General features: G+C 42.2%; 1 protein-coding gene and 1 long non-coding RNA gene across 8 annotated transcripts in view; one reads left to right on the forward strand and one right to left on the reverse strand.

The window, feature by feature from the left end:
- afdna (afadin, adherens junction formation factor a) overlaps positions 1 to 5142 on the reverse strand; it is a 234674-nt gene extending 229532 nt beyond the window's left edge. For all 6 annotated transcript variants that reach the window (XM_078556748.1, XM_078556746.1, XM_078556744.1 and 3 more), the window contains exon 1: positions 4782 to 5142. In XM_078556748.1, the coding sequence (XP_078412874.1) occupies positions 4782 to 4880 (99 nt within the window). In that variant the 5' untranslated portion in view covers positions 4881 to 5142. The remainder of the gene's footprint in view (positions 1 to 4781) is intronic.
- A 188-nt stretch (positions 5143 to 5330) lies between these two features.
- On the forward strand, positions 5331 to 27124 carry LOC144690113 (uncharacterized). Of its 2 annotated transcripts, XR_013578751.1 has the most exons (4): positions 5331 to 5345; positions 5502 to 5549; positions 5660 to 5753; positions 26875 to 27124. It is a non-coding gene; the product is annotated as an uncharacterized LOC144690113 (long non-coding RNA). The 2 variants fall into 2 exon arrangements; XR_013578750.1 differs by lacking the exon at positions 5331 to 5345 and having other exon boundaries at positions 5396 to 5549.

Below are 27124 nucleotides of genomic sequence, written 5' to 3' on the forward strand. Positions count from 1 at the left end.
TTTTGTCTTGCAGGGATGCCAAAATTTCAAACGCTAACAATTTAAACCACAGGAGAAAAGGGATGCTGATTGGTTGACTCCGATTGGCCAAGGCATTGTCATGTAGAAAGTAACAGGAACTATAGGCTCCCCATGCTTCCAGGTAATTCAAAAAAAGGAGCAAGATTTGAACATATTCCTTTTGTTTCAGAGAACGGGTCCCTCATATGAATGTATGTCACTTCTAGAAAGTGTAAATAAGCTACTTAACAGACTGGTTATCTTAAATTGTGTTATTGTAGTTACTAGCGCACTCAGGATTGTTCAGCAAATGCTGCCCAATCACAAAATCACATTTTGTGTTTTGCAACTAGAAGCTGGTTGAGTATGGTTGGTACTCTGACTTTTACAAACAGCCTGGAGGAACATGTTCAATTCGATCAGCTAATCGCCGGGACATATGGCCTATGTATCTGACACCACATCGGCACTGAAATTCATACATGTTGCTCAACTGTGTGGTAGGCACCAATTCAGCTAACAGTGATTGTGGTGGGAGAGCGAATCCTCCATTTACACAGTGCAAGGTCAAAAAAACTGAAGCCGTGGACCATGCAACTTGACCATAGGTCGGTGATTGGGCTGATTTATTCACGCAGTGGTTCTCAAACTGGGGCCTGTGATTCAGAGCTGCAGGTAGACAACTGCCCAAGGAGCCACATGGTTAACACTAATTGACTAAGCAGCTAGCCAGAGGCTTGCTCCTGCTCGAGTGCTTGCCCCATGCTCTGTTTCCACCCACCACCCCCCTCACCATGCCGTTTTGATCTCAGCACACTTCTGCCACCAACTGACAACAGTTTACTTCCCAATACTGCTATTATCTCATGACAGACAGAACAGTATTCTGAGAGAAGTGGAATTTGTGCATATCTGTACCTGGATATCTAAGTAAATATGCTTTCTTAAAAGCATCATTAAAATAATCTTCCAATGAGGCTCAATCCAACTGTCAATCTGTAATGGTTTGTGTTTGAAAAAAATAGGAATTCATGATTTCATCAAATCACTTTATTTAAGAATTTGCTTCCCGATTTGAAATGATGAGGTTGGCATGTCTCTCCACATTATCTCAAGGCAAGAAAAACAGTAGAAAGTAACATACTCTCTCCATATCCTCCTGTCCTGCTTGGAGATGCCCCTACCCAGAAATCTGCTGTCACGGCACGTCATGCTTGTTGTCTTGCGCCATCCTCACACATCCACAGTAGCTCGTCCATCATCCAACCACACCTAGGTTAAACCCTCTTTCTGCTGCCCTCCATATACCTTTTCAAAAAAGGTTAGCTGCAATTTGTTGTTTAAGTACATCATTTCACTATTATATTTATATATAGTTAAGTCAAAAAAACCTTGGGATGATATTTTCTACTAGCTCTGTTGTTACTTGACCAAAGTGAGTTCTCAAATACAGGGCACCCTAACACTTGTGCTTGCTTTAAATACATAAATCAGCAACTATATTCATATTCTCTTAAGCGATTACACATTTTTGTCGCTGTCTACATGATTGAATATAAATACACACACAAACACAATGCTACGCATGTGCATGCTCAACTGGCATACAATTTTAACTACTATATAAATTTACATTAGCCGTTGTTTGCCCTGATAATGAAGGTTTTAGCAGTCTTGTTATATGCCATGTCCTATTCGCTTGCTAGGAACAAGTACACAACTTGCTCAGACACTCTTCAACCAGCAACTGGGAAAACCCAATCTAGATTCAGAATTTCACAGCACAGAAGCCAATTTGGCCTTTTGGACAAGTGCTGGCTCCCTGAGCCCTTATTTCAAGCTTCTTCGGCACTTGGGGATATACTTTTATTATATGTGCAGATTATATGGAACACTTAGCAATACACAGCAGGGAAATTGGAACAAAAGTCAGACATTAAATGATCCACTATAAGGATGTTGGTGCTATAATACAAATCAAGAAAATCGATAGCTAGGTGGCAGCTGATTCCCCAGTTTCAATGTCACACTTATATTTGAAGCAGCCCCACCCTTACAGCTTCAGTAAAAAATCATGTCTTAAAAAGTTACACAGAATTAAGGGCTTCATGGGCCCAACGCATTTCTTTAAAACGGGTGAAATTCCCAATTTAAAGTGAACTGTGCACTGCCTTATGCTGTTTTGAGTCCAGTAGTTCCACCAGCAGTGCTACTCACAATTGAAAAGGAAACATCAGCTACATAAAGTACATATTACAATGACATCTCTATCACATATGTTTGTATTTAATTCCCTAGAACCTAACAATAGATGTGACTGCGAACCAAACATTTTTATGGCATAGTTTCTTGTAAGGAGCAAGCTCGTGAAACCAAAAGAGCTTCCTCATCCCATGCCCTTCGTACATTACAAGTCTGTGGTGCGCTTAATCAGAAGAAAATGCTTTGACACTTTATAAAAACATATTTAAATAGCATCTTTAACAAAAATATCCCAAGGCACAGACATCAGGAGACTGAGGTTATAAACATCCAGAAGTCTTCTCCAGCTGGACATTCCAGCACATACATTCCGTTCCTATGACTCAAATGCCCCCGTTCCCCAACCTCTTTCACCTTTAAGATTGATATTTCAGCAGATCCTTTACCAAACCACTTTCCCTTGATGCCTCTCTCCCTGTATTCAAAAACCTTGTAAAAAAGATTTGCTCTAGATGAGACATTGTACTGCATTCTTGTGCAACAACACACTTGCAGAATTAAAAGGTAAACTGATGAGTCAGTATGGCCAGTCTGAAAATTCAAGCTCTATAATCATCCGGATCAATGGTGAAGTGCTATCACATCTATCTATATTTATTAACTAGTACATAAACAATGCACAACAGAAGCCCAACAATAACAGCAGCTTAAGAGTTAAAAATTTTGCTAACACAAACACTTTTATACTAATTTTTCTTGGGGGTTCCACACATTTGGAATAGATTTTTTTGAGCTAATTGATTCAACTCTAGTTTGCTCTAAATACTGAAAACAATAGGGTTAGTACAACATTCCTAATATTTTAATTCTCCAATAACCTACCAAATTAAAGATGTTTTTATACATAAATGAAAAGTAAACTTTCCATCTTGCCAGAACTTTTATTTCAACATAGGGAGACAGAACTGCAGCTGCACACTTTCCTAATTGTCTGAATTTTGACATCCACTTTCCAAACATGCAATGCATGGGCAAGTAGGCACGGTCCAGCCCATTATACCAGAACCAGTGACTTGAAAAAGCAATCCCAATGTAATAAAAAAAAATTGAACAAGAAACAGCAAAAATAACAGAACACTCAAATGGAGATACAAACATGACCTTTAAGACTAGCAACATTTATGACATACCACTCTGGAAGGTTAATTATAAACTGATTACCAGTACAGTGCAACAGCTCAAGTTTTTAAACTGGGGTTCCCAAGATAATCAAGTGTCTTTTCCTGTATTTGTTAGCATGTTGTTTTTGTTGTTGTGTATTAGTGAAATAAAATCTGTGTCAAAAGCAATTCTCCTTTTGGTAACTGTTGCAGTTTTTTTTTAAGACTGAACAGGACAGTTCATGAGTCTATTTACAAGAAATCCCTACATATAAATGTTAGAAAACGACTGCAGTGTTCCAGGATTATACAAGGGTTCCTAGAGAAAATGCTGGTTAGTGTTGCCCTGGTCTAATAATCATACGACTTCCATTTTCAGCTAAATCCATTTGAAACAAAAGTCCATTTGTGGTCCAATATACTAAATGCATTAAAATGTTCAAGGTATGGGCTTTTAAAAATTATATATGAACAGGCAGTGTCCAAGTTGTAATTAAAATTCATACTTAATCGAGATCTTACTCGAAAATATTTCCAAATGTTTGTTCCTCCCATTTCATTTTTTGTACCGAAGCAGCAGTCGTGAGGTGAAGGAAATATTTCAGATTTTTTTTTTAAATTTGCAAAAAATGGTCAGACCGACCAACTGCGCTTTTGACTTGCACCGGTTCATTTGGAATTCGGCTCAAGTAACTCACGAAAAAATCATGTCTGGACACACGGGAGTGTGAATCTCGAACCCATGTGATGTTAACTAATGAGAGGGTGTGGATGGGCAAAAAAAAACAACCAGGCGAGCCCGCCCGGAGGTGTTCAAACTACAGACAAATAGGTCAAACTCATTGTTTTACGTGCTCCTAAAAAAATACAAAAAAAAAAATCACAATAATAATTGAAAGTTACAGGAAGATGCCTCCCGTTCCGTCCTGGAGAGGTGCAGCCTCTCGTGATGCCCTTAACCCAAAAACTGGGTAGTAACCCCCGAGAGTTTCCAACATAATGGTCCGGGACTACTGGCACGCCCTTTAATTCGTTATATGGACAAAATTCAGGATGTCTTTCCAAATTAATAATTACCCCAAAGGTACATTAAAGAGGGGACACGGCGGATCGGAACACTCGTTCAGCATTTTATTATCTCTTCTGACCACTCCACCCCCCCACCCCAAAAGCCTCTCTCAAAAACCAACCCCCAACCTGCTGCCGAGCCGACAAGCTGGAGCTCCGGCTGGGCTGCCCTTTGTTGTGGAAAGGGCGGAGAGCGAAAGCGCTTCACGAGACATCGAAGTCCCTGTCTCGCCGATCTCCGTTCCCGAGCCCAACTGCGCGGTTCGGGTCGCCAAAATCCTGGCCCCACCTGGGGCTGGGGGTGGGGGGTGGCCGCGGCCTGTACCGGCGCTTCAAAGCCCCGGCACTCACCTCGGTTGGTTGGCTGATTTCGAACAGGTCCAGCCGGTTGGCATTCCAGTGGTTAATGATCTCCGCCAGTTTCCTGCGCTCCTCTTCGCGGCTCGACATCCTGCGGGGGGGACCCGGTGCGAACTAAGCGCCACAACGAAAACAAGTATATAACAAATGTATCGAAGGGGTCAGGTGAATTTCCGTGAAGGAAAGGTGAATAAGAGGAGAGGAATGAGGAACCGCTTCAGGAAAACCGTCGCCAGATTCCGGCTGCGTTTTCGCGGCCGCGCGCTCCTGCCTCAGTCGCGAGCACTGCCCCCCCCGTCACCCGCGCTGACGTTCCCTCCCACACTCCGCCCTCTCTTTCGCCACCCGCGATGACGTGACGTTCCGTCCCGCGCTCCGCCCTGTGGCTCTCTTGCCAGTTTCGATGACGTTCTCTCTCTCTCTCGCGACTCGTTCCCTCCCCCACCCCCGTCTCGAGAGGTACAACTCACCCGCCTCCTACCGCATGCGCATTAGGAGCCGGGGCACATTCCACGTGAGGGAGTAGGTGGGTGGGAACGTTTCAACGGAGGTGGAGTAAGTAAAAGTTGTGAGTAAATATAATTGGCGGTTTCCATGATTTTAATAACAGCTTGTTTCTGATATCAAATGCGCCGAGTCTCACTTGCGCCAACTCAATTTGCTTTTAAAATCTATTTATATACCTTTAGATCTGAAACATGTTTCGAGTAGGTGAAGGAGTTTGGGGGCAGAGCAGCGGAGTGAGCGCCAAGGATCAAGGTAAAATCATCTATAATAAAAACAGAAAATGCTGGACATACTCAATTGATCTAGCAGCATTTAGGGAGAAACAGAGTTAATATTTCCATTCACTGTTTCTCTCTCCACAGATGCTACCAGTTCTACTGAGTATTTCCAGCATTTTCTATTTTTTTATTTCAGATTTCCATCATCCGCAAAAAATCTATCAGCAGCTCCAGCGGGGTGAGTATAACACTAAGTAAATCAAATAAAGAGTACAGAGCAGGACAGGGACATTAATTAAAATTAATAGTTTAAACAAAGTGCTAGCTAGATTCTAAAAGAGGGAATTTAGATTTTTAGATCATGGTTAGGCAGCTGAGTCCTGTTGTTTGCAATTCCTGCACCATGTGGGAACTTTAAAGCACTTCATGTGTCTTAGGGACCACGTAGGTAGGAAGTTTCTCCAGGTGCTTGAACTCCAGCTCGGGATTTCCTAGTTTCAGGGCAGCTAGAGTAAACAAGGTTACAATGCTGACGTAAGGTCAGGTTGAGTTCTTCGAATGAACTCGTTTAAGGCAACAACTATTCTTTTTGCAGCAAATTTTATAGGGTGTAACTGTAAAATTACCTTGCTCAATGTTACTGCTCTCACCATTAAAACCTTCAAGCTACTTGTTGATGTAAGGTCATCGACCTGAATCGCTAACTCTGTTTCTCTCTTCCCAGATGCTGAGTACTTCCAGCATTTTCTGTTTTTAATTCCGTTTTCCAGTTTGAGATATTTTCCTTTTGTGTTAACATCTTTGTTCTTTTTCGGCTTACTACCACTGACGGGTTCATTCCTGCAAGTGTAACTTAGTATCATAGAATTTTTATTTTTTGGTTTGGATTTTTGCCTTGCAAAATATATGTTACGTGTAAAAATACAACTCAGGCGAAGGACTTCATCTGAAACATCACTTTGTAAGATATCATTGATCTGCATTTTTAAAAATTAATTTTGCATTTCCAACAGTCAGTCTGGATGTTTAATCATGCATATGTTTAAGTAGGTTTGCAATGCTAGTGTTGCTGATCGTGAAGGGACTTATCATACTTGCCCATTTTTGGAATCACTATTATTTGCCAAGGATGAAAAATGACAGGCACATAATTAAAATAGTGATGTTTCTCTAAAAAGCTGGGCTAGGCATTATGTTCAGAAATGGTAATGTGATCTGACCTTTCAAAATAATTGCTGTGAATGTAGATTGGACTTTAAAAATATTTGCAGTTTATACAATGAAGTTAAATTTTATAGAATCATGTATATGCAGGAGAAATGGTTATGGCTTGATATTAACTGTATGCATGGCACATGCGGATGTCTGTTATGCATAATAACTACCAATGGATATTACTGGTTTACTTTCTACGGTCGCTGATTTATATTTTTCTTGGAAAATGTTGAATCCCTTTTCATAAAAAATGAGTTTGGTTTATTCTGTTACCATAAAGCAGTGGCCCTGCATGTATTACACAAGCAAATCTATTTGAAAATTCAGAAGTTGAGCTGTGATCAATGCATCATGATGGGGAATAGTAGCATAGTGGCTATGTGGCAAAACTAGTACTTCTAGGGGCCTGAAATAATGATCAGGAGACATGAATTAAAATCCCACTAAAGCAGCTGGGAAACTTAAATTTAGTATATTAAATTAATCTGGAATCAATTATTATGAGTAATAGTGACCACCTAACCATTGGGCTTCTATAAAAACCCATCTGCTTCACTAATGTCCTTTAGGGAAGGAAATCTGCTGTCCTTTTCAGGCCTGGCCAACATATGAATCTTGTTTTGACAATTCCCTAAAACAATATCTGATGCAATCAATTAGGGATAAAGCTACCTTAGATCTAATATTGCATAATGAGGCAAGCTTAATTAGTGTTCGCATCACAAAAGATTTTCTGGAAAAAGTGGTCATAATACAACTGAATTCCATATTAATTTTGAAAACAACATACTCTAGTCACAAACAAAAATCCTAGGCAGAGCCAACTACATAGGTATGAGAGGAAAATTGGCTAAGGTTGATCAGGTAAATAGACTAATTGGTATGGTGTAAATGAACAGTGAGAAACATTCAAAGAAAGAACTCCGAAGTGTTTAACAAAAATCCATTCCATTAAAAAACAAAAATTCTGCAAGAAAGATCTATCTTTGGCTTATGAGAGAAGTTAAGGATACTATTAGATTAAAAGAAGAGGCATATAATGTTGCAAAGTGTAGTAGTAAGCCTGAGGATTGGGAGTGTTTTTGAAAAAAAGGATGACCTAGAAGTTAATTTTAAAATAAGAGAGAAATAAAATGAGATTAAACCAGCCTGGAATAAAAAAACAAATTGTAAGAGCTCTTACAAGTGTATAAAAAGGAGGAGAGTTGCTAAAGTAAGCATTGATCTCATAGAGGCAGAGACAAGAGAAAATTATGGGGACTTGAAGAATTGGCAGGCAGAGACTTTGAACATTATGTCTGCACAGCAGTAGTGATCTGCCTAAGGGCAGATTTTTAGCTCATTTCTCCACATCATGTGCTTTCCTCTTAAGTTGTTCATAGGATCCTCCCATTTTCAAATTTAATGATATGACTAGGGAGAAGAAGTGATTTCCTTTTGCCTTCCTCGTGTTTTAAAGAAGCATAAATCCCCTTCTTGAAGATGGTAAGACCATAAGACATAGGAGCAGAATCTAGGCCATTCGGCCCATCGAGTCTGCTCCACCATTCAATCATAGCTGATAAGTTTCTCGACCCCATTCTCCCGCCTTCTCCCGGTAACCTTTAATCCCCTTACCAATCAAGAACCTATCTATCTCGGTCATAAATACACTCAATGACCTGGCCTCCACAGCCTTCTGTGGCAATGAATTCCATAGATTCACCACTCTCTGGCTAAAGAAGTTTCTCCTCATCTCTGTTCTAAAAGGTCTTCCCTTTACTCTGAGGCTGTGCCCTCGGGTCCTAGTCTCTCCTACTAATGGAAACATCTTCCCCACGTCCACTCTATCCAGGCCTTTCAGTATTCTGTAAGTTTCAATTAGATCTCCCCTCATCCTTCTAAACTCCATCGAGTATAGACCCAGAGTCCTCAAACGTTCCTCATACGTTAAGCCTTTCATTCCTGGGATCATTCTCGTGAACCTCCTCTGGACCCTCTCCAGGGCCAGCACATCCTTCCTGAGATACGGGGCCCTAATATATATAAATATATATATTATAAAGCCTCAGCAGCACATCCCTGCTTTTATATTCTAGTCCTCTCGAAATAAATGCCAACATTGCATTTGCCTTCCTAACTACCACGTCAACCTGCAAGTTAACCTTAAGAGAACCCTGGACTAGGACTCCCAAGTCCCTTTGCACTCCAGATTTCTGAATTCTCTCCCCATTTAGAAAATAGTCTATGCCTCTATTCTTCCTACCAAAGTGCATGACCTCACACTTGCCCACGTTGTATTCCATCTGCCACTTCTTTGCCCATTCTCCTAACCTGTCCAAATCCTTCTGCAGCCTCCCCACCTCCTCAATACTACCTGTCCCTCCACCTATCTTTGTATCATCTGCAAACTTAGCCAGGATGCCCTCAGTTCCTTCATCTAGATCATTAATGTATAAAGTGAAAAGTTGTGGTCCCAACACTGACCCCTGCGGAACTCCACTAGTCACCAGCCTCCATCCTGAGAAGGAACCCCTTATCCCCACTTTCTGCCTCCTGCCAGACAGCCAATCTTCTATCCATGCTAGTACCTTGCCTCTAACACCATGGGCTCTTATCTTACTGAGCAGCCTCCTGTGCGGCACCTTGTCAAAGGCCATCTGGAAGTCCAAGTAGATAACATCCATTGGCTCTCCTTTGTCTAGCCTACTCATTACCTCCTCAAAGAATTCTAACAGATTTGATCCACCTGTATGCAACCACTGTCCCTTGAAGTTCTAGCTCTTCTGTTATCATCACTGAAAATTTGCTGGTTTTGCCGTTGGCCATGGCTTAATTGTAACTCTGAGCATGGGACCCTTACCTAGGCATGGAGGGACTCTCAAAAGAGCAGGGAGAAGCACACCCTCATGTTACAAATGACTCCACTCCCCTTTGTCATCACAGTAGAAGACACACATTACATACCAGAAATTGAGGGTAACCAAGGGGCTAATAAGAATGAGAAACTTAAGATACTTTTTCTTTGCTGATAATAATTATTAGAGAAACTTAAGAGATTAAAAGTCAACAATCCCCAGAACCTGATGGTCTACACTCAAGGCAACTGCAGAGATAGTGGATGCACTAGTTATGATTTTCCAAAATTCCCTGAATTCTAGAACAGTCCCAGTGGATTGGAAGTTAGCAAACTTAATTCTGCTATTCAAGGAAGGAAGAAGAGAGAAAACAGGGAACTACAGGCCAGTTAGTTTGACAATAGTTATCAGGAAAATGCTGGAATCTAATATTAAGAAGGTCTTAACAATGCATTTGGAAAATCATATGATCAAATTCAATGTGATTTTATGAAATCATGTTTGAAAAATTTATTAGAGGTTTTTTGTAACTGGTAGGGTAGATAAAGGGGAGCCATAGATATAGTACACTTGGATTTCCAACAGTAATTTGGTACGATGCTCACAAAAGGTTAATATGCAATGTAAAAGGCTCATGGAGTTGTAAATTTTTTTATTCATGTGGCATTGCTGGCTAGGCGATCACTAATTGCCCTTGTTCAGAGGACATTTTAAGAGTCAACCACATTGCTGTGTGTCTGGAGTCACATGTAGGCCAGACCAGGTAAGGACAGTAGATTTCCTTCCCTAAAAGGACAATAGTGAACCAGATGGGTTTTTAGGACAAGGTTGGCTCCTCAGGGACAAAGGTTACCCACAGAGGATGTGGCTGATGACGCCTGTGCAGTGGCCTCGGACTGCAGCAGAGCAACGGTATAAAGAGGCTCATGTGGCAACCTGCAGTTTGGTGGAGAAAACAATAGGTGTTTTGAAAATGAGGTTCCGGTGCCTCGACAGGTCTGGTGGAGCACTGCAGTACAGTCACCAGAGGGTGTTGTGCACCATCGTCGCTTGCTGTGCGCTCCGCAACCTGGCACTGCAACCGGGAGGACCTGGCTGAGGAGGTGATGGAAGAACTGCACGTATCCTCCAATAAGGAGAATATTGAAGGGGATGAGATGATGAGGTCCTTGAAGGTGAGGATGCTGGCGATGAGGCTATCTACTGGCCAGATGAGACAGGCGTGCTTGGGAGGCCTTCATAGCCGCAAGATTTGCGGAGGATGACGTCTGTGGATGTTTGACTCCTTTATGGCTAACAGCAGTGCATATTCCCTCAGTGCTCAGGCTCATGTCATGGAGACGCAGTGGTGGCCCTAACAGTTGCTAGATTCCAGGAGGATGATGACGACATGCAGTGAGGACACTCCTTAGATCTTCACATAGCCAGACAGGAGTCAGGCATTCACAGAAGCTGTGGGCAGCTTGCTTGCACTCTGTGATCACAGTCATATGGAGATGCAGCCATGAAACTTTAAATGCACCTGATCCTTTGTCAGCCTTCTGCATCTGACCCCGTCAGGACCACACCGGACGTGGATGCTGAAGTGATGAGGGGGCCAGCCCCACCTCAAAGGTGCTGAGAGAATGACAGAACTCTGACGGTTGCCCATGAATTTCTGGCTGCAATAACAAGCACCATCAAGGTGCAGGCATCACTGATGTGTCCAGTGAGTGTGAAGCCAGGCCATCACTTTGGTCTGTAGGTTACACACTGCACAGAGAAGAGGCCCTGGATTGAGACACCTGCCTTTATCTTGTGCAGGAACCAAGGTTCCACATCTGAGTGACACGAATACTGCTCATCATAACAAGGAGCCAAAGGCAAGGAGGCAATCTTGGGAGTTCATTTACAATCCTGGACATTAAATATAAGTGATTAACACCCATGGCCAGGCTATGCAGCTACATCATCTTAACTTTCCTAACCCTGTCGCTACGTCTTGGTGCTCCCCTGATATCCACAACGGACGTGGAGGCAGCCTGCTGACTGCTACGCCCTGTCTGTGATGACCTTCACAGGCAACTCTGGAGAACTGAGACCTGGAAAGCCCTGGCCTGCTTTTGGGGTCCTGCTGTGTGGCAGTGGCACCCCCCTCTGCCTGTGGAGCTGAAGCTGCTGGGGTCACAGAAAAAAGGGATTCAGATGGGCCAGACACTCCTGGAGTCATCTGGGTGAATGGCCCCAGGGGGTGCATCTGCTGATCCTCCTCCATGTGGGGAGTGCCCAGGGGCCCCTGGCTGATTCCTCGAGAGAAGGGGAAGCTGGAGTGAGATCGAGCTGGCCCGCAAATCTCTTGAGTTGAAACTGTTGGAGGCCAATCATGGCATCTGCGATGGAGTTCAGCCTGCTCAGCAGTCCAGGACTGATGTCCTGGACCAAGGTCTCCATGGTGGCCGCCTCCCTACCAGTGTTGACCTCAGTGCATTAGCATTCCAGTGCTATCCCCTCAGACTGAAGACAGACAGTCTTCTCCACCGTGCCTATCAATCTGAGGAGTGCAGTGGACATCCCTTCCTGACGTTTCTGAGCTTGCTTTTGTAGCTCCAGCAACTGAGGTATGACCGAGTCCAGAAGCTCCTCATCTGATGGACATGGCAGATTTCTGGCCTTGCAGTCCTCAGAGTGCCAGACACTTGGGAAGACCCTGCTGCCACCTGCTTTGGGTGAGACAGTGTAATGTGCTCCCCAGATTGTAGCCCAGAGATTACTCTAGAACTAGGTCCCACCGAAGTGTGGGTCTCTGCGCTAGTGGAGGGTGTGGGTGAGCGCTGTGACGGGTCTTCAGTTAGGGTGTCATCGGGCTTGAGTCAAGGGCCTGGCACATGGACCTCCTTGGCTGCTTCCCAGATGTACCTTCCAAAGCAAGGAGAGATGAGTAGTGCATGGCACGAGACTGAAGAACAAGGGAACTGACTCTCAATATGGTTGTCTGATGGATGTTGCACTGCTGGATCCTCACTTGTTTGAGCAATGCCGACCTCACTAGTCAGCACAGGAACAGTCCAGATCGTTGCTGGCCGACTTGATGACTCTATTTTCAAAGTCTGTGAGGACCTTGATGTCAAGTATTCCTCCACCAATCCATGACCTCTCCCTTTTATTGTGTGCCAGAGAATGTAAGCAGGACAAAAACAGAATTACCTGGAAAAACTCAGCAGGCGCCTGCCTGGCCAGATGAGAAGGATGCCTGGCATGTGTGGGTGGTGATTGGTGCCATGGATGGGATGAGGACACAATCCACAGTGTGAGGGAGTGAATGGTGATGTCCCTTGAACCTTAGATCCCTGTGGATATGTGATGGGTTTGAGTGTGAGAGTTAAGAGTCATGAGAAGAAAGACTCACCCGGGTGGAACAGAGGAGATCATTCATCCTTTTTCGGCACTGGGTGGCTGTCCTCTTTTGCAGGGCGTTGGTGCTGACACTGCTGCCACCGTCTCCCATGCTAGATTGGTGACCCTGCTTACTGGTGTTCATCCAGAGCAGGGGTAGAGGACTTGGCAGCGAGCTTCCACTGCATCCAGTTGGCGCCCGAGGAAAGTGTCGCTAAATTTGCGGCAGCATGTTTCCTCCCTTTTGGCAGCTATTTCTTAGCCGCAGCTTCTGACCCGTGAGTGTGCTAGCTCTGTGCAGGGTCACCGTTTAAATATGGCACCCAGATAACTGAAGGCCTGAGGTGACAGCAGGTCGGGCAAATCAGAGTCTGCTCCTTCAGCGATCTGGCGTGTGTTTCCCAGGAATGCATTATTAATGAGACAGGACATGCTGGGAATGGGATGATACAACACGAAACCTCGCCATTGCGGCCGGCGGGTAAAACATCCTTTTTCCCACCTGCTACCGCACCTTGTGCAAATCTGGGACGATTCCGCACAATATAAAACCAAAAGAAAAAAGCACACAAAGATGCAAAAAATGTCTGATTCTAGCAAATTGGAAAGATACAAAGCTTCAATGGGTGACAAAGCAAGTAGGAAGAGCTACAAAATGGAACATGGAAAGAAACTTGCAAGACATATCAAAATCAACACAAAAGGTTTTACAATTATATTAGGAAAAATAAGGTGGTCAAGTGCAATGTGGGCCTTTTGAAAACTGAAAACAGTATCAAAATAAGGGAAGAGCCAATATGTTAAATAATTACTTTGTGTCAGTACGTACAGTAGAGAAAGAGGTCAGTATATCAGACATCCCAAGGAAACTAATATTCTATCAGGGGCAGGGACTTACCAAAATTGATGCAAGCAAAATAACAGCAATTTTAAAAAAAACTCTCGGACAAATCCCCATGACCAAATGGTTTCCATCTCAGGGTTTTGAAGGAAGTAGGTGAGAACATTGTAGATGTACTAACGAAAATCTTCCAAAATTCTCTCCATTCAGGAACCTTGCCTTTTAGATTGAAACATTGTAACTGTCAGTCAGCTATTTAAGAAATGTTACAAAAGAAATTCTAGCAATTATAGGTCATGAGCACTTCTGAAAAGTGACATGATGTGAAGCTTTTCACCTTGCACTTGACAAAAAGCTTCAACAGCATGTCTCCCCTTTTCAGCAATACTTGATTCTGTACTACCAAGTGACTAATTATAGGTCAGTTAGCTTAACATCTGTTGTCAGAAATTACTAGAGTATATGTTTCAGGCAAGGATGACTGAACATTTTGAAAATTTTCAGCTGATCAGAGAGCCAGCATGGATTTATAAAGGGTAAATCATGACCGATGAAGCTTTTTGAAGAGGTGATGAAAGTAGTGGACAGGTAAATGTCCATGGATGTTATTTACTAAACTTTGGGAAGGTATTTGATAAAGTCCCTTGTAAGACACTGTTAACTAAAGTTGAAGCTCGTAGAATTGAAGGCAAATTATTTACCTGGTAAGGTAATTGGTTGAGCGGCAGAAGAAAGAGACTAGTGCTAATAGGCTGGTAGTCTAATTGGCAGGATGTGATTAGTGGTGTCCCGCAAGGACCTGTGTTGGGGCCCCAACTTTTTACTGTATTTATTAGTGACTTAGATGATGGGATAGAAAGCCACATATCCAAATTTGCCAATGACACTCTGAGGCATTGTAATCAGTGTAGATGGAAGCATAAAATTACAGAGATAATAGATTAAGTGAATGGTCAAGGCTGTAGCAAATGGATTTCAATGTAAGCAAATGTGAGGTCATCAACTTTAGAAATAAAAGTAACAGAAGTTCTAAATGGTGAAAAGCTAAAAACAGTGAGGCCCATTCAGACTTCAGAGTCCAGGTCCAGAGATCATTAAAATGTCATGAACTTGTACAGAAAATAATCAAAAGGCTAATGGAATGCTAGTTTTTAATAACTAGAGGGATAGAATACAAAGGGGTAGCAGCTATACAAAGCCCAGGTTGGACCGCACCTGCAGTATTGTCTTTAATTCTGGGCACCACGCATTGGGAAGGATAGATTTGCCTTGGAAGGATTGCAGTATAGACTTATCAAAATGATGTGTGGACTCCGAGGGTTAAATTGTACGGCGAGATTACACAAACTAGTGTTGTATTTGCTGGAATTTAGACAGTTAAAGAATGATTTAATGGAAGTTTTCAAGATGGTAACAGGAACAGATAGTGTAGATAAAGGCAAACTATTTCTGCTAGTTGGAGAGTATAGGACAAGGGGGAATGGTCTAAAAATTGGAGTGAAATTTGGAAACACTTCTACACACAAATGGCTGTAAAAGTTTGAAATTCTCTTCTGCAAATGGCAATTGGTGCTAGGTCAATTGTCAATTTTAAATCTGAGATTAATAGATTTTTGTCAACCAAAGGTGTTAAGGGATATGGGACGAAGGTGGTTCCATGCAGGTGGGTTGCAAATCAGGCAGGATTTCATTGTATAGCTGACATGGCTCAAGCTAAAAAGCCCACTTCTGTCCCTTTGTTCCTATGTATAGTTTTCTGTCAAAGATCTCGGTGATCTTCAACCAGATGTAGTCGTGACTGTAAGTTTTTAAAGTGAAGTCTACATGTTTGTGCCTAGGCATCCCAATAGCTGAACTGAATATTAAGGCGTGAAAGCAGAGTGAACTGGCAAATGAGGTTAAGGGATAGGTCCATAGAGATGCACTGGCAGACATTTAAAGGGATATTTCAGAATACACAGAATAGGTACATTCCAGTGAGAAAGAAAACTTCTAAGAGGAGAATCCACAATCCGTGCATAACTAAAAAAGTTAAAGACAGTATCAAACTTAAAGAAAAAGCATATAATTGCACAAATATGGGTGGTAGGTCAGAAGTTTGGACAGAATATAAAGAATAGCAAAGAATGACAAAAAGATTAATAAGGAGGGTAAAAGTAGAGTATCAGAGGAAGCTAGCTGGAAATATAAAGACAGATAGTAAGGGTTTCTATAAGTATTTAAAAAAGAAAAGAGTTAACAAAGTGAGCATTAGACCTATAGAAAGTGAGTCTGGGGAATTAATAATGGAAAGTAAGGAGATGGCAGATGAATTGAACAGGTATTTTGCATTGGTTTTTGCTATAGAGGATACAGGTAACATCCCAGAAATCAATGTAAATCAGGAAATGGAAGGGAGGGAGGAACTCGGGAAAATTACAATCACCAGAGAAGTGGTATTGAGCAAACTGTTGGAGCTGCGGGTTGACAAATCCCTGGGTCCTGATGGACTCCATCTTAGGGTCTTGAAAGAAGTGGTTAGTGAAATAGTTGATGAGTTGGTTTAATTTTCCAAAATTCCCTAGATTCTGGGAAGGTCCCATTAGATTTGAAAATAGCAAATGTAACTCATTTATTCAAAAAGGGAGGGAGCCAGAAAGCAGGAAACTACAGACCACTTAGTCTAACCTGTCATAGGGAAAATGTTGGAAGCTATTATTAAAGGTATTATAGCAGGACAGTTAGAAAAGTTTAAGGCAATCAGGCAGAGTCAGTATGGTTTTGTGAAAGGAAAATCATGTTTAACCAATTTATTGGAGTTCCTTGAAGAAATCACATCTACTGTGGATAAAGGGGAACCGGCGGATGTACTGTACTTAGATTTCTAGAAGGCATTTAATAAGATGCCACATCAAAGGTTATTGCAGGAAGAAAAAGCATGGTGTAGGGGTAACATATTGGCATGGATAGAAGATTGGCTAGCTAACAGGAAACAGAAGGTAGCCATAAATGGGTCATTTTTTGGTTGGCAAGATGTAACGAGTGATGTGCCACAGGGATCAGTGTTGGGGCTTCAACTTTTACAATGACTTGGATGAAGGGACAGATGGTATGGTTGCTAAATTTCTTGACAACACAAAGATCGGTAAGAAAGTAAATTGTGACGAGGGCGTAAGGAGGCTACAAACTGACACAGATAGTTTAAGTGAGTGAGCAAAGACCTAGCAAATAGACTATAATGTGGACAAATGTGAAATTGTCCATTTTGGCAGAAAGAATAAAAAAGAAGCTTATTATCTAAATGGTGAGAAAGTGCAGAGCTTGGAGGATCAGAGGGATCTGGATGTCCTAGTGCATGAATCACAAAAGCATGTACAGCAAGTAATTAGGAAAGCTAATAGAATGTTATTTTTATTGCGAGGAGAATTGAATGCAAAAGTAGGATGTTTATGCTTCAGTTGTACAGGGCACTGGTGAGACCACATCTGGAGTACTGTGTACAACATTGGCCTCCTTATTTAAGGAAAGATGTAAATGCGTAGTTCGGAGAAGGTTTACCAAGCTAATACCAGGAATGGGCAGGCTGTCTTATGAGGAAAGGTTGGACAGGTTAGGCTTGTATACACTGGAATTTAGAAGAGTAAGAGGTGACTTGATCAAAACCTTTTAAGATCCTGAGGGGTCTTGACAAAGTGGATGTAGAGACGATATTTCCTCTTTTGGGCAATTCCAGAACTAGGGGTCACAGTTTAGAAATAAGGGGTCACTCATTTAAGACCGAGATGAGGAGAAATTTTTTCTCTTGAGGGTCATGAGTCTTTGGAACTCTCCTCTTCAAATGGCAGTGGAAGCAGGGTTTTTGAATATTCTTAAGGCAGAGCTAGATAGATTCTTGATTGACAACGGGGTGAAAGGTTATTGGGGTTAGGCGGGAGGTTATCAGATCAGCCATGATCCTATTGAATGGTGGAGCAGGCTTGAAAGGCTGAGTGGCCTACTCCTGCTCCTAGTTTGTATGCTCATCGAACCAATCTTGATGCTTACAGAGGAAGAGCCAAGGGCCTCTAGAGCAGTGGAGTACATTTTATACCTGAGGTCACCCAGTTATCCTCAATGCAGTGAGTGTCCATTTTCGCTGTACACAGGTGACTTTTGAGTTTCTCTGAGAGAGGTTCCTTCATGGCTGCCTGTTTGAACCTTGAGACTCTTCTGAGGGGCGGCCAGGGGATAGATCTTGATGTTTAGCTGTGAAATGATAAGACGGTGATCAATCCAACACTCAGCGCCGCACATGGCTTTCATTACACACATATCCTGCCTGCCTTTGTGCCTGGTGATGACATAGTCAATTTAGATGCGAAAGCATAGAACAAGGGTGCATCCACAATGTCTTGTGATTAGGAAGGTGGAAAACTAATTAACAGCTCATGCTCAGAACACATCTTCAGTAAGAGGGGACCATTGCTGTTAGAATGCCAATCCTGTTTCTTCCTATGACCACGTCTAGTGATCTGTACCATCTTTTGCATTGAGGTCACTAAGAAGAATTATCTTGCTGACTTTGGCACGGTAGCAGGCAAGGAGTGGAGTTCATCACAGAATTTATTGATGACTTCATTAGAGTCAGTCGTTGCCAGGGCATACACACTGAGAGCTGCTTGCCTATGGCCATGCAGGGGGAGTTTAAGCACCATCAGGGAAGGAAAGTCAACTTACCGATGAGATGGTTCATGAGAGAGCCTGTGCCAGCTTTGTGCCATTCTTTACCACACCAAAAGAATGTGTAACCTGTAACAATTTCTTTGAGCTGACCCTCCTCGGGTAGATGAGTCTCGCTGAGGGCAGCAATATAGACAATGCACTTAACCATCTCTCTACCGACAAGAGCAGTTAAGTCTGTCAGCTGTGGCATTGTCCAAGAGGCACATTCCATGTGCCAATGGCGAACAGTGTCACCTTTACTTATTTTTTTTTCAGATTGATTCAAGTCCACTTTGATGGGATCCCTGTCAGCTGTGGCCTACTGGCCAGGGAGGTGAAGCAGACAATGTTTAGGACACCTTTTCTAGCCCCTTCCTCACACTAGGGTGATGAGCAGTCTGACCCTGAAAAGGGCTACTCAGTTGCTCAGGGGCTTCACATCTGCTTCCTTTCAGTGAAAAAGGGCCCTATGGCCTGAGCCACCCATGTGCAGGTTCGTGGCTACAGCTCCCAGTCAATCTACACCTACTACGTTGATCATCTATCGTGACAGGACTTGTGACAGATAGATGATGGATGATTGATGTTAGAAGGATGATGAACATGACTTAAACATGCATTCAATTATGGTGTGTGAGAGTTGCGTATCATCAGCCTCACTCCCTCAGCCTGCCTTATTTTAGTCCAGTGGCAAGACTTGCTTTGACAGCTAGAGATAGATCTGGATGCATTGGGTGGCTAGGAAATCTTGTTTGTCTTGTCATGCTCTTTACGTTCAACAACATGGTGCTGACCCACCTTCGAGAGCCTTGGACCTTAAATTGATCTCATCTGCCCAGTCTGCCAGAATCAGTCTTCGCATGCTAGGGTAGACAAATCCCTCAGTTGCTGAGGGTAGGAGACCCGACAGCTACCTTCACTTGGTTTGGCCATTGAAGCAGTTTACAGGGGTGCGGCCACTTTCGCACGCTTGGAGCCACAGGTGAGGGCTGGGTGAAGGTGAGAACCAGTACAGGATGAGCCATTCCAAAGAGTGCGGTGAGTCTGTCTGTAAGAGGTGCTATCCCATCCTAACACCCCTTAGACCTCAATATTTTATGTGCTATGCTATATGAAGAAACAAGAGAGACTTGCATTCATACAGTACCACAGCCTTTGGACATCCCAAAGTGCTTTACAGTCAATGAAGTACTTTTTGAATAGTCACTATTGCATTGTAGGAAATGTAACAACCAGTTTGCACACAGCAAACTCCCACAAATAGCAATATGATAATGACCAGATGATCTGTTTTAATAATGTTGATTGAGGGATAAATATTGACCAGTTTATCAGGAGTAACTTTGAAAAAGTGTCATAAGATCCTTTACATCCACCTTGAAGAGCAGACAGTGCCTCGATTTTACGTTTCATCTCAAAGATAAGAATAGTTGGTTACCTTTACGTTTCAAAATCATCCTGGAGACAATATAATATTTCCTTAGTACTACACTAAAGTGTCAACCTAGATCTTTGTGCTGAAGTCTCTGGAGTGGGGCTGGATTTCACAGCCTTCTGACTATGAGAGGGGAATGCTACTGCCTGAGCCACAGATGACACACTCAATATGTCTGATATATTGTGATTCAGCAAATACCCAACCCACTTCCTCTCTACTCAATTTCTATTAGCCTAGATTAGATACAGTTGCGATATTAATAAATGTGCTGCACTACCATTTTATATGACCTGGAGTAAGATGAAAATTTCAGATCTGTTACAGTATTTTCATGTACATTGAATTAAATCCTAAGGGGTATGATTTCTGGGAGCTGCTGTCAAGCTCTGCAATAACTTGTGTAAGATTCATGGAAATATGTGAGTTCACAAAGTAATGACGTAAACAATTAAGTCATGGTCCAACATCCATCCATTATAATTAGTATGTTGCTTGGTACAAAGAAATGCAAATACTAAGAAAGCCTTGAAAAGTTTGAACTGTTTTTGTTAGAACTGCTTAAAGTGCTATCTGGTCCTGCTCTCGTCTGCAAAACTCCTCCTGGCGGGACCCAAACTGAGTGCCAGTGAGCAAGTTATTGTTGAGTGGGTGCTGCTTGATAGCAGTATCAATGACAACTTCCGTCACTTTGCTGATGACTGAGAATAGAATGATTGAGTGGTAATTGGCCAGGTTGGCTTTATCCTGCTTTTTGTGGACAGGACATACCTGGGCAAGTTTCCACATTGCCAGGTAGATACCAGTGTTGTAGCTGTACTGGAACAGCTTGGCTAGGGGTGCAGCTAGTTCTGGCACAGAAGTCTTCAGTACTATGCATGGAATATTGTCAGAGCCCATAGCCTTTGCAGTATCCAGTGCCTTTAGCCATTTATTGATGTCATGTGCAGTGAATCAAATTGTCTGAAGACTAGTATCTGTGATCCTGGGAACCTCAGGAGGAGGCCATGCTGGATCATCCATCTTCCTCAGCCCACCAGGCCATATTTTTTCTAAGGCTCCTCTGCCCCAGGCCAAGCTTGTATCTTTCTCAAGGTTCTCTCCTATCTCCCATCATGCCATCTCTAAGCTCATGTTGTCATAAGACCCAATCTCTGCTCTCCACCCTATTTCCACTAACTACTGACCATTCACTACTGGCTCCCATGCTAGCTGATATTGTTACTGGTTCTCCTTCTTCTCTACCCCACCTCTCCTTCAAATCTGCTATCATTAGCCCTACCCTCAAAAATACTAACCCTAGCACCCTTTGTCATTGCAAACTGCCACCTCATCTCCAACCTCCCTTTCCTCTTGAACGTGCAATCTCTTCCCACATTTGTGCCCATCTTCCCCTTCTAGAACTCAAACTTTGAATCCAACCAATCCATTTTCCGTCTCTGTCACAGTACCAAAATAATTCTATCAAAGTCACAAATTATATCATATGTGACTCTGACAAAGGTAAACTATTCACACTTCTTGACCACGCCACAGCCTTTGACACTATGGATCCACCATCCTCCTCCTATGCCTTTCCACCAACATCTAACTGAGTGGAAATGTACTCGCCTGGTTCCATTCTTATCTATTTAATCGTAGTCAGCGAATCAGCTGCAATGGCTTCTCTTCCCACTCCCACAACATTACATCTGTTGCCACTTCCCCAACAATCCCCCTGCTCCAAAGGATCAATCTTTGACCTTCTCAGAGCTCTCATTTCATAATGCCCCTTGACGATATCACCCAAACTCTCTGTTAACAGGTTCCAAGTTGGTGGGTGAGTCTGAAACCAAGACACAGATCTTTTCCTTAATGAGAGATTTTAGTGACTTGTTCAGTCTCAAAGCTCTTCTCCCACACAACCCAGTGTCCCAGCTATCCCCTATTTATTTGTGCTCAGACATTTAATACCATCACCTTTTTCTCTTAAGAATGTATTTGACATTAATAAACCTTGACAATGTAATTGATAAGACGTTGGCATTCTGTGTCAGTTTCCACATGTGTGCTGATGACGCTCAGATCGAACTCATCACCACCTCTCAACTCTTCCACATCTCTATATGTCAGACAAGCTGTTTGAGAATTTAGTACTGGAAGAATAGAAACTTCTTCCAATTAAGATTGAAAGACTGAAGTTATTGCCTTTGATCACAAACCCTGCTTCCTAGCTACCAACTCCATCCCTCTCCCTGGTGTCTGAGAGATAGAAACAGACTGTTTGCAACCTCATTTTCATATTTGATCCCAAGATGAGCTTTCAACCACATATCTATACCATCACTAAGATTTCCATCTCTGTAACTTCACCCAATTCCACCCTCGGCTCACCTGCTGCTGAAACTTTTATTCATGCCTTTGTTACCTTCAGACTTTATTATTCCTAAGCACTCCTGACAGGCTTTTCATATGCTACCCTTGATAAATTTGAGGCCATTCAAAACCCTGCTGCCCGTATCCTAACTTGCGCACAAAATCCTGTCCACCCATCACCCCTATGTTCGTTGATCTACATTGGCTCCTGGTCAAGCAAAGCCACCTTCCCGTTTTCATATCTTTCCATGGCATCTCTCCTCCCTATCGCTGTAATCTCCTCCATCCCTGCAAATCCTACCTGCACTCCTCTAATTCTGGCTGCTTGAACATGCCGGATTTTAATTGCTTCACGAATTACCTTAAGGAATTCCTTCCCCAAACCTCTCCACCTCTCCTAAGAAGGGTCATGCGGACTCAAAACATTAACTCTGTCTTTCTCTCCACAGATGCTGTCAGATCTGCTGAGTTTTTCCGGCATTTTTTGTTTTTGTTTCAGATTTCCAGCATCCGCAGTATTTTGCCTTTATCTCTCCGCCTCTCTACTTTCCTCAAGACACTCTTTAAAATTTTCATTTTGAGCAATCTGTAGGTGATTTTACCTCTTTTAGATTCAGAGATTGAGAATTGCGATTGACACAATCTCTCCCTAAATCGAACACCTTTATTGAGAATTTTAAAGAGAACTGTTTCAATTAAATCATAGAGTGACCTTTACCAAGATCTTCCTACTTGGTTCACCAGGACCCTTCCTGCTGATGGTATCTTCTGTTTCCTTTCTTTGAGTGATCCCTGTTGATATGAATCTTTTGCCTTTCATGAGTGCTGCCGTGTGGGACTTTTCAGGGGTTTACGTACAGAAAACAGCTTTTGAAAAAGTGCATGCACAATCTTTTTCATGATGCAAATTGTTTATTTGGGTGCATGATTAGTTGCTGGTTGATTAGGGTATTCCCAATTCATCTTCAATTGGCTTAGCCATATAAGGGCTTCTTGTTCCACTGCGATTATCTGCCTCTGTTGATTTCAACCAGTTTGCTGTGATTAACAGTTCTATTCAATTCAGCAGTACCATTGCAATTAACATGTACTGATATAATTAGCAAGAATTCCACCAATCCAGTTTCCACATAACAAATACTGCTCTGAACTCGTAGCCAGTCCATGAATCTTCTCAGAACGCTTTTAGTTATCTGCCCTATTATCTCCTTGTTTGACTCGGTGTCATATTTTGCTTTATATTGCCCCCGTGATGCTCCTTAGGACGTTTTATTATGTTAATGGCACTGCATATTTGCGGGTTGTTGCTGTGAACCCAGGAGATAAAGGGGTGATCTGATGAAGTTGTTTAAAATTAATAAAAGGATGTGAACAGAGTAAATAGAAGCAGCCTGTTTCCAGTGATTGAAAGGTTTAGAATGAAGGAACACCGATATAAAATGAAATATCCTAGATTTTCCTAAATCTCTTACAAACATATTACACAAGAGAGTTGTGAGAGTATGGAATGCATTGTCAGAGTTAATAACTGAAGCAGAGACCGGGTCAACTTTTCAGAATAGTTTAGATAGGTAGTTGAAGGATCTGGGTATAAAACGGCTACATTGAATTTTTCCTCCTCCTTCCCTGCCCTGCCACCATGGAATAACAACACAAACTGGTTGGGTAAACCTATTTCCTATTGTAAATCATCATTAAAGTTTTCAAAGGAAGATGAGGCTTTTTTAAAGTATTTTCTACTAGAAACAATTTTTTTATGAGGAACCATAAATCCACTCAAGATTATTAGAGTACTTGTTAAAGTATTGAAATATTCTAGCCATTGGCCAGGTGTAGAAGGCAGTAAATAAAAGTTAAGAAACTGAATGAATAATAATTCCCCTTCCTCCAATCTGTTCTTTCTCCACCCACAACCAACTCACGAAGACCTGCGTTCCCAAAGGCTTTTGTACCTTGCCTACATAATAGAGGCCACACATTCACATTACTATCCAAATGAACTAAGTTAGAATTATCCATAAAACTGACCCCTGAAGCCTCTGTGGTCAACTTTCCAGAACAGAATTTAACAACAACTTTCAATAATTTCCTGCACTGCAAAAGCAACTACTTTGTTTTGTTGTGTCTACCCTTCATGCCGATTACCTGACTCGCACCAACTCCTTATCTGCTATGTGTTTTTTTCTGAGTAGCAAAAGGATGAGAGATGTGTGGCTGTCAGAAATTTCCTTTGGAAGCTTTGAGGACTGAGAATGACTTTGTGCCTTAGTGAAGGGACTGACTTCCAGTTGTCATTCTTTTGCAAAGGCAATGGATACTGGGCCTAGCTCAGATGCTCTCTCAAATGCAGACATTTGAGGGAGATCTTAAAGATGTAGGTACATTCTGGGACAGCAGTATCTAGCAGCTCTCTGGTGCAGAGCAGTGGCTCAGATATTGGTTGCTGTCATTACAAATAATCAAGTCTGGATACCTTTTGTATTGTGTTCAGGCTGACTCCGATAGTTAAGTTCTTCCTTCACGACTTGCCTTTGCATTTGATTGATATTACTGAATCTGCTTCTGCCACCCTTTTAGGATCTGCATTTCAGAACAACATAAAAGATAATCTTTTTAGTGGACTTCTCCTAAGTGATGTGTATTGCAAGGCATATGTGTGGAGAAGTCCTGAGAAGCTGACTGAGGACCTGTTCATGATTCTGCTAATCATTATTAGCTTTTATGTTTGAGACACTCACATTACAGGCTGTCCACTTGTTTTGTGGGGTGGGGTGAGGTTTTCTTCTGCCACTTTTCCAGAGACAGTTGCTGACTGTTTTGTGATTGTTAGTAACCTGAGACCTATCCAGCAGTTGCCCTGCTTCTGCATACAGATTCCTGCTGAATGCCAGTTTGTTGTGTCAACCACTTATCTGCTCAAACATAGATTGTTTCAATTCCTCTTTGATTTACCTACTACAGTGCCAAGATGGGACTTTATTGCAGCTGGAATGTGAAATTTGATGTATCAATATCACCAGTAGAATCATTCCTGAGGTCCAACTGCATTCATCACTGCCGTGCCTTTGGCCTTGTTTGCTGATTTAACTCCACATGGCTCAACTTTATATGCAGAGCCCTTTAAAAATGTGTGTCAAGGATGTTGGTTGTTACTTGCAGCTTGAAAGTGTGCCCTGCTTGAGTACAGGCATGCATTAAAAGCAATCAGAGAGTTGTACAGTTCTATGGGGACAGCATGAGCCAACAGTAAATGTGAAACACTTAGATATCTTTATTAGATTACCTCTCTGATGTTTCCTTTCCAGACTGTAAAGCTTAAGTTTCTCCAGTCCTTCATTGTAACTTAAAACCTCTGGCACTAGTCTCATGGCCCTTCACTGCACTGTCTCCAGTGCTTGAATGTCATCTTTGTCAATGAGCAGAACTGGCCCAGTTCAAGGTATGGCCTGACCAGAGCACTGTACAGCTTGATCACAACTTCCTCTGCTATACTCTACTATTTTCAATCCATAGTTCAACACTTCCTTGGCATTGTTGATTGCTGCCTGGAGTAATGGGTCATGTTGAGCATTGTGCGTGCTTGGACTCCTAGGTATCTTTCACATTCATCTTTAGCTAATTCAGTACCATTCACAATAGTCTGAGTTTTCTGATTTTCCCTTCCAATGTGCACCACTTTGTGTTGTGTGCATTAAATTTCAGGAGCTTGCCCTATTGGAGCTGCCACTATTTTTTTTAAGGAGAAACAAGGTGAATAAGAAGTTCACAAAAATTTGATTGTTGTTCGCTGCAGATAAAGGGAGCATTCTGGACTAACACAAGCAATGTCATTCATTAGTATGGCTGAGATCAGATCACCTTTGGAAAACAAAATGAGCCCAGGTATATTAAATCAACTTACTAGCATCATGTGTATGTTAAATATACTTAGTTTGTGAAATGTGTGTACATCCACAGTCTCTATGTGCCTACTGTTTCTTCCTGGCAGGTGTAGGACAAGGGAATACCATTCAAACTAGTAGAAGTAACTCTTTCGAGTTATCAACAGATCGCATGTAACTCTTTCGAGTACATTCACAGTTCTTGGTTTCCGGGAGTGGGACATGAACCCACAACCTTCTGATTCAAAGGCGAGGGTGCTATGAACTGAGCCACAGCTGACACCTCAAATGGTATCAGAAAGTTCTTGGTTCAGAGAGTGATTAATAATTGTAATGGATGCATGGGCAAAGTGTTGGAGATGAATACCCTGGAATTGTTTAAGGACCAATTAAATGTAATGATGGGGTGATTATAGGATTGTTCTAGGTGGATGAGTTTAGATGAGCTGTATGACCTTCCTCATCCGTATGTTGTGATCTTACAATCTGCCATTTTCTGGTTTCCTCTGGTTATGTTTTCCATATTACTTGGCCCAATTATAACAGCTCTGTCCTCAACTGATCACTGACATGTGTGCAAGTTGCAGCAACAGCTGCAGTGTATCCACCCATCAAATAATGGGTCTAATTGCTGATTTTGAAATAGTTTAGAAACACTGTTGCTGCCATTTAAATCTATGTGGGTAACTGGGAGACTCTAACCACATTGAATAATGACTTGTCGCCTTTGGAATTGTTTACAGGCCATTAACAGAACAACACAGAAAATATAGTTGTCTCCATAGTTAAGGAAATGGTGAGCAGCACTGGGAAATTCCAATATGAGGAAGGGTGAATGATCATGTTTTTGCTGGGGATGGTTGCTTAGTCCGAGCTATTTAACTTGTTTGGCTTAGTAACTAAACATTAAAAAAATTCTGTCTGTTTGAAAAATAAAACAAAGTGAGTTAGTCAGCAATCTCAACTTGAAACATGTCATGTTGTTTTTGGCTA

This window comes from Cetorhinus maximus, chromosome 14 (assembly GCF_964194155.1).
Source record: "Cetorhinus maximus chromosome 14, sCetMax3.hap1.1, whole genome shotgun sequence".
NCBI classification, from domain to species: domain Eukaryota; kingdom Metazoa; phylum Chordata; class Chondrichthyes; order Lamniformes; family Cetorhinidae; genus Cetorhinus; species Cetorhinus maximus.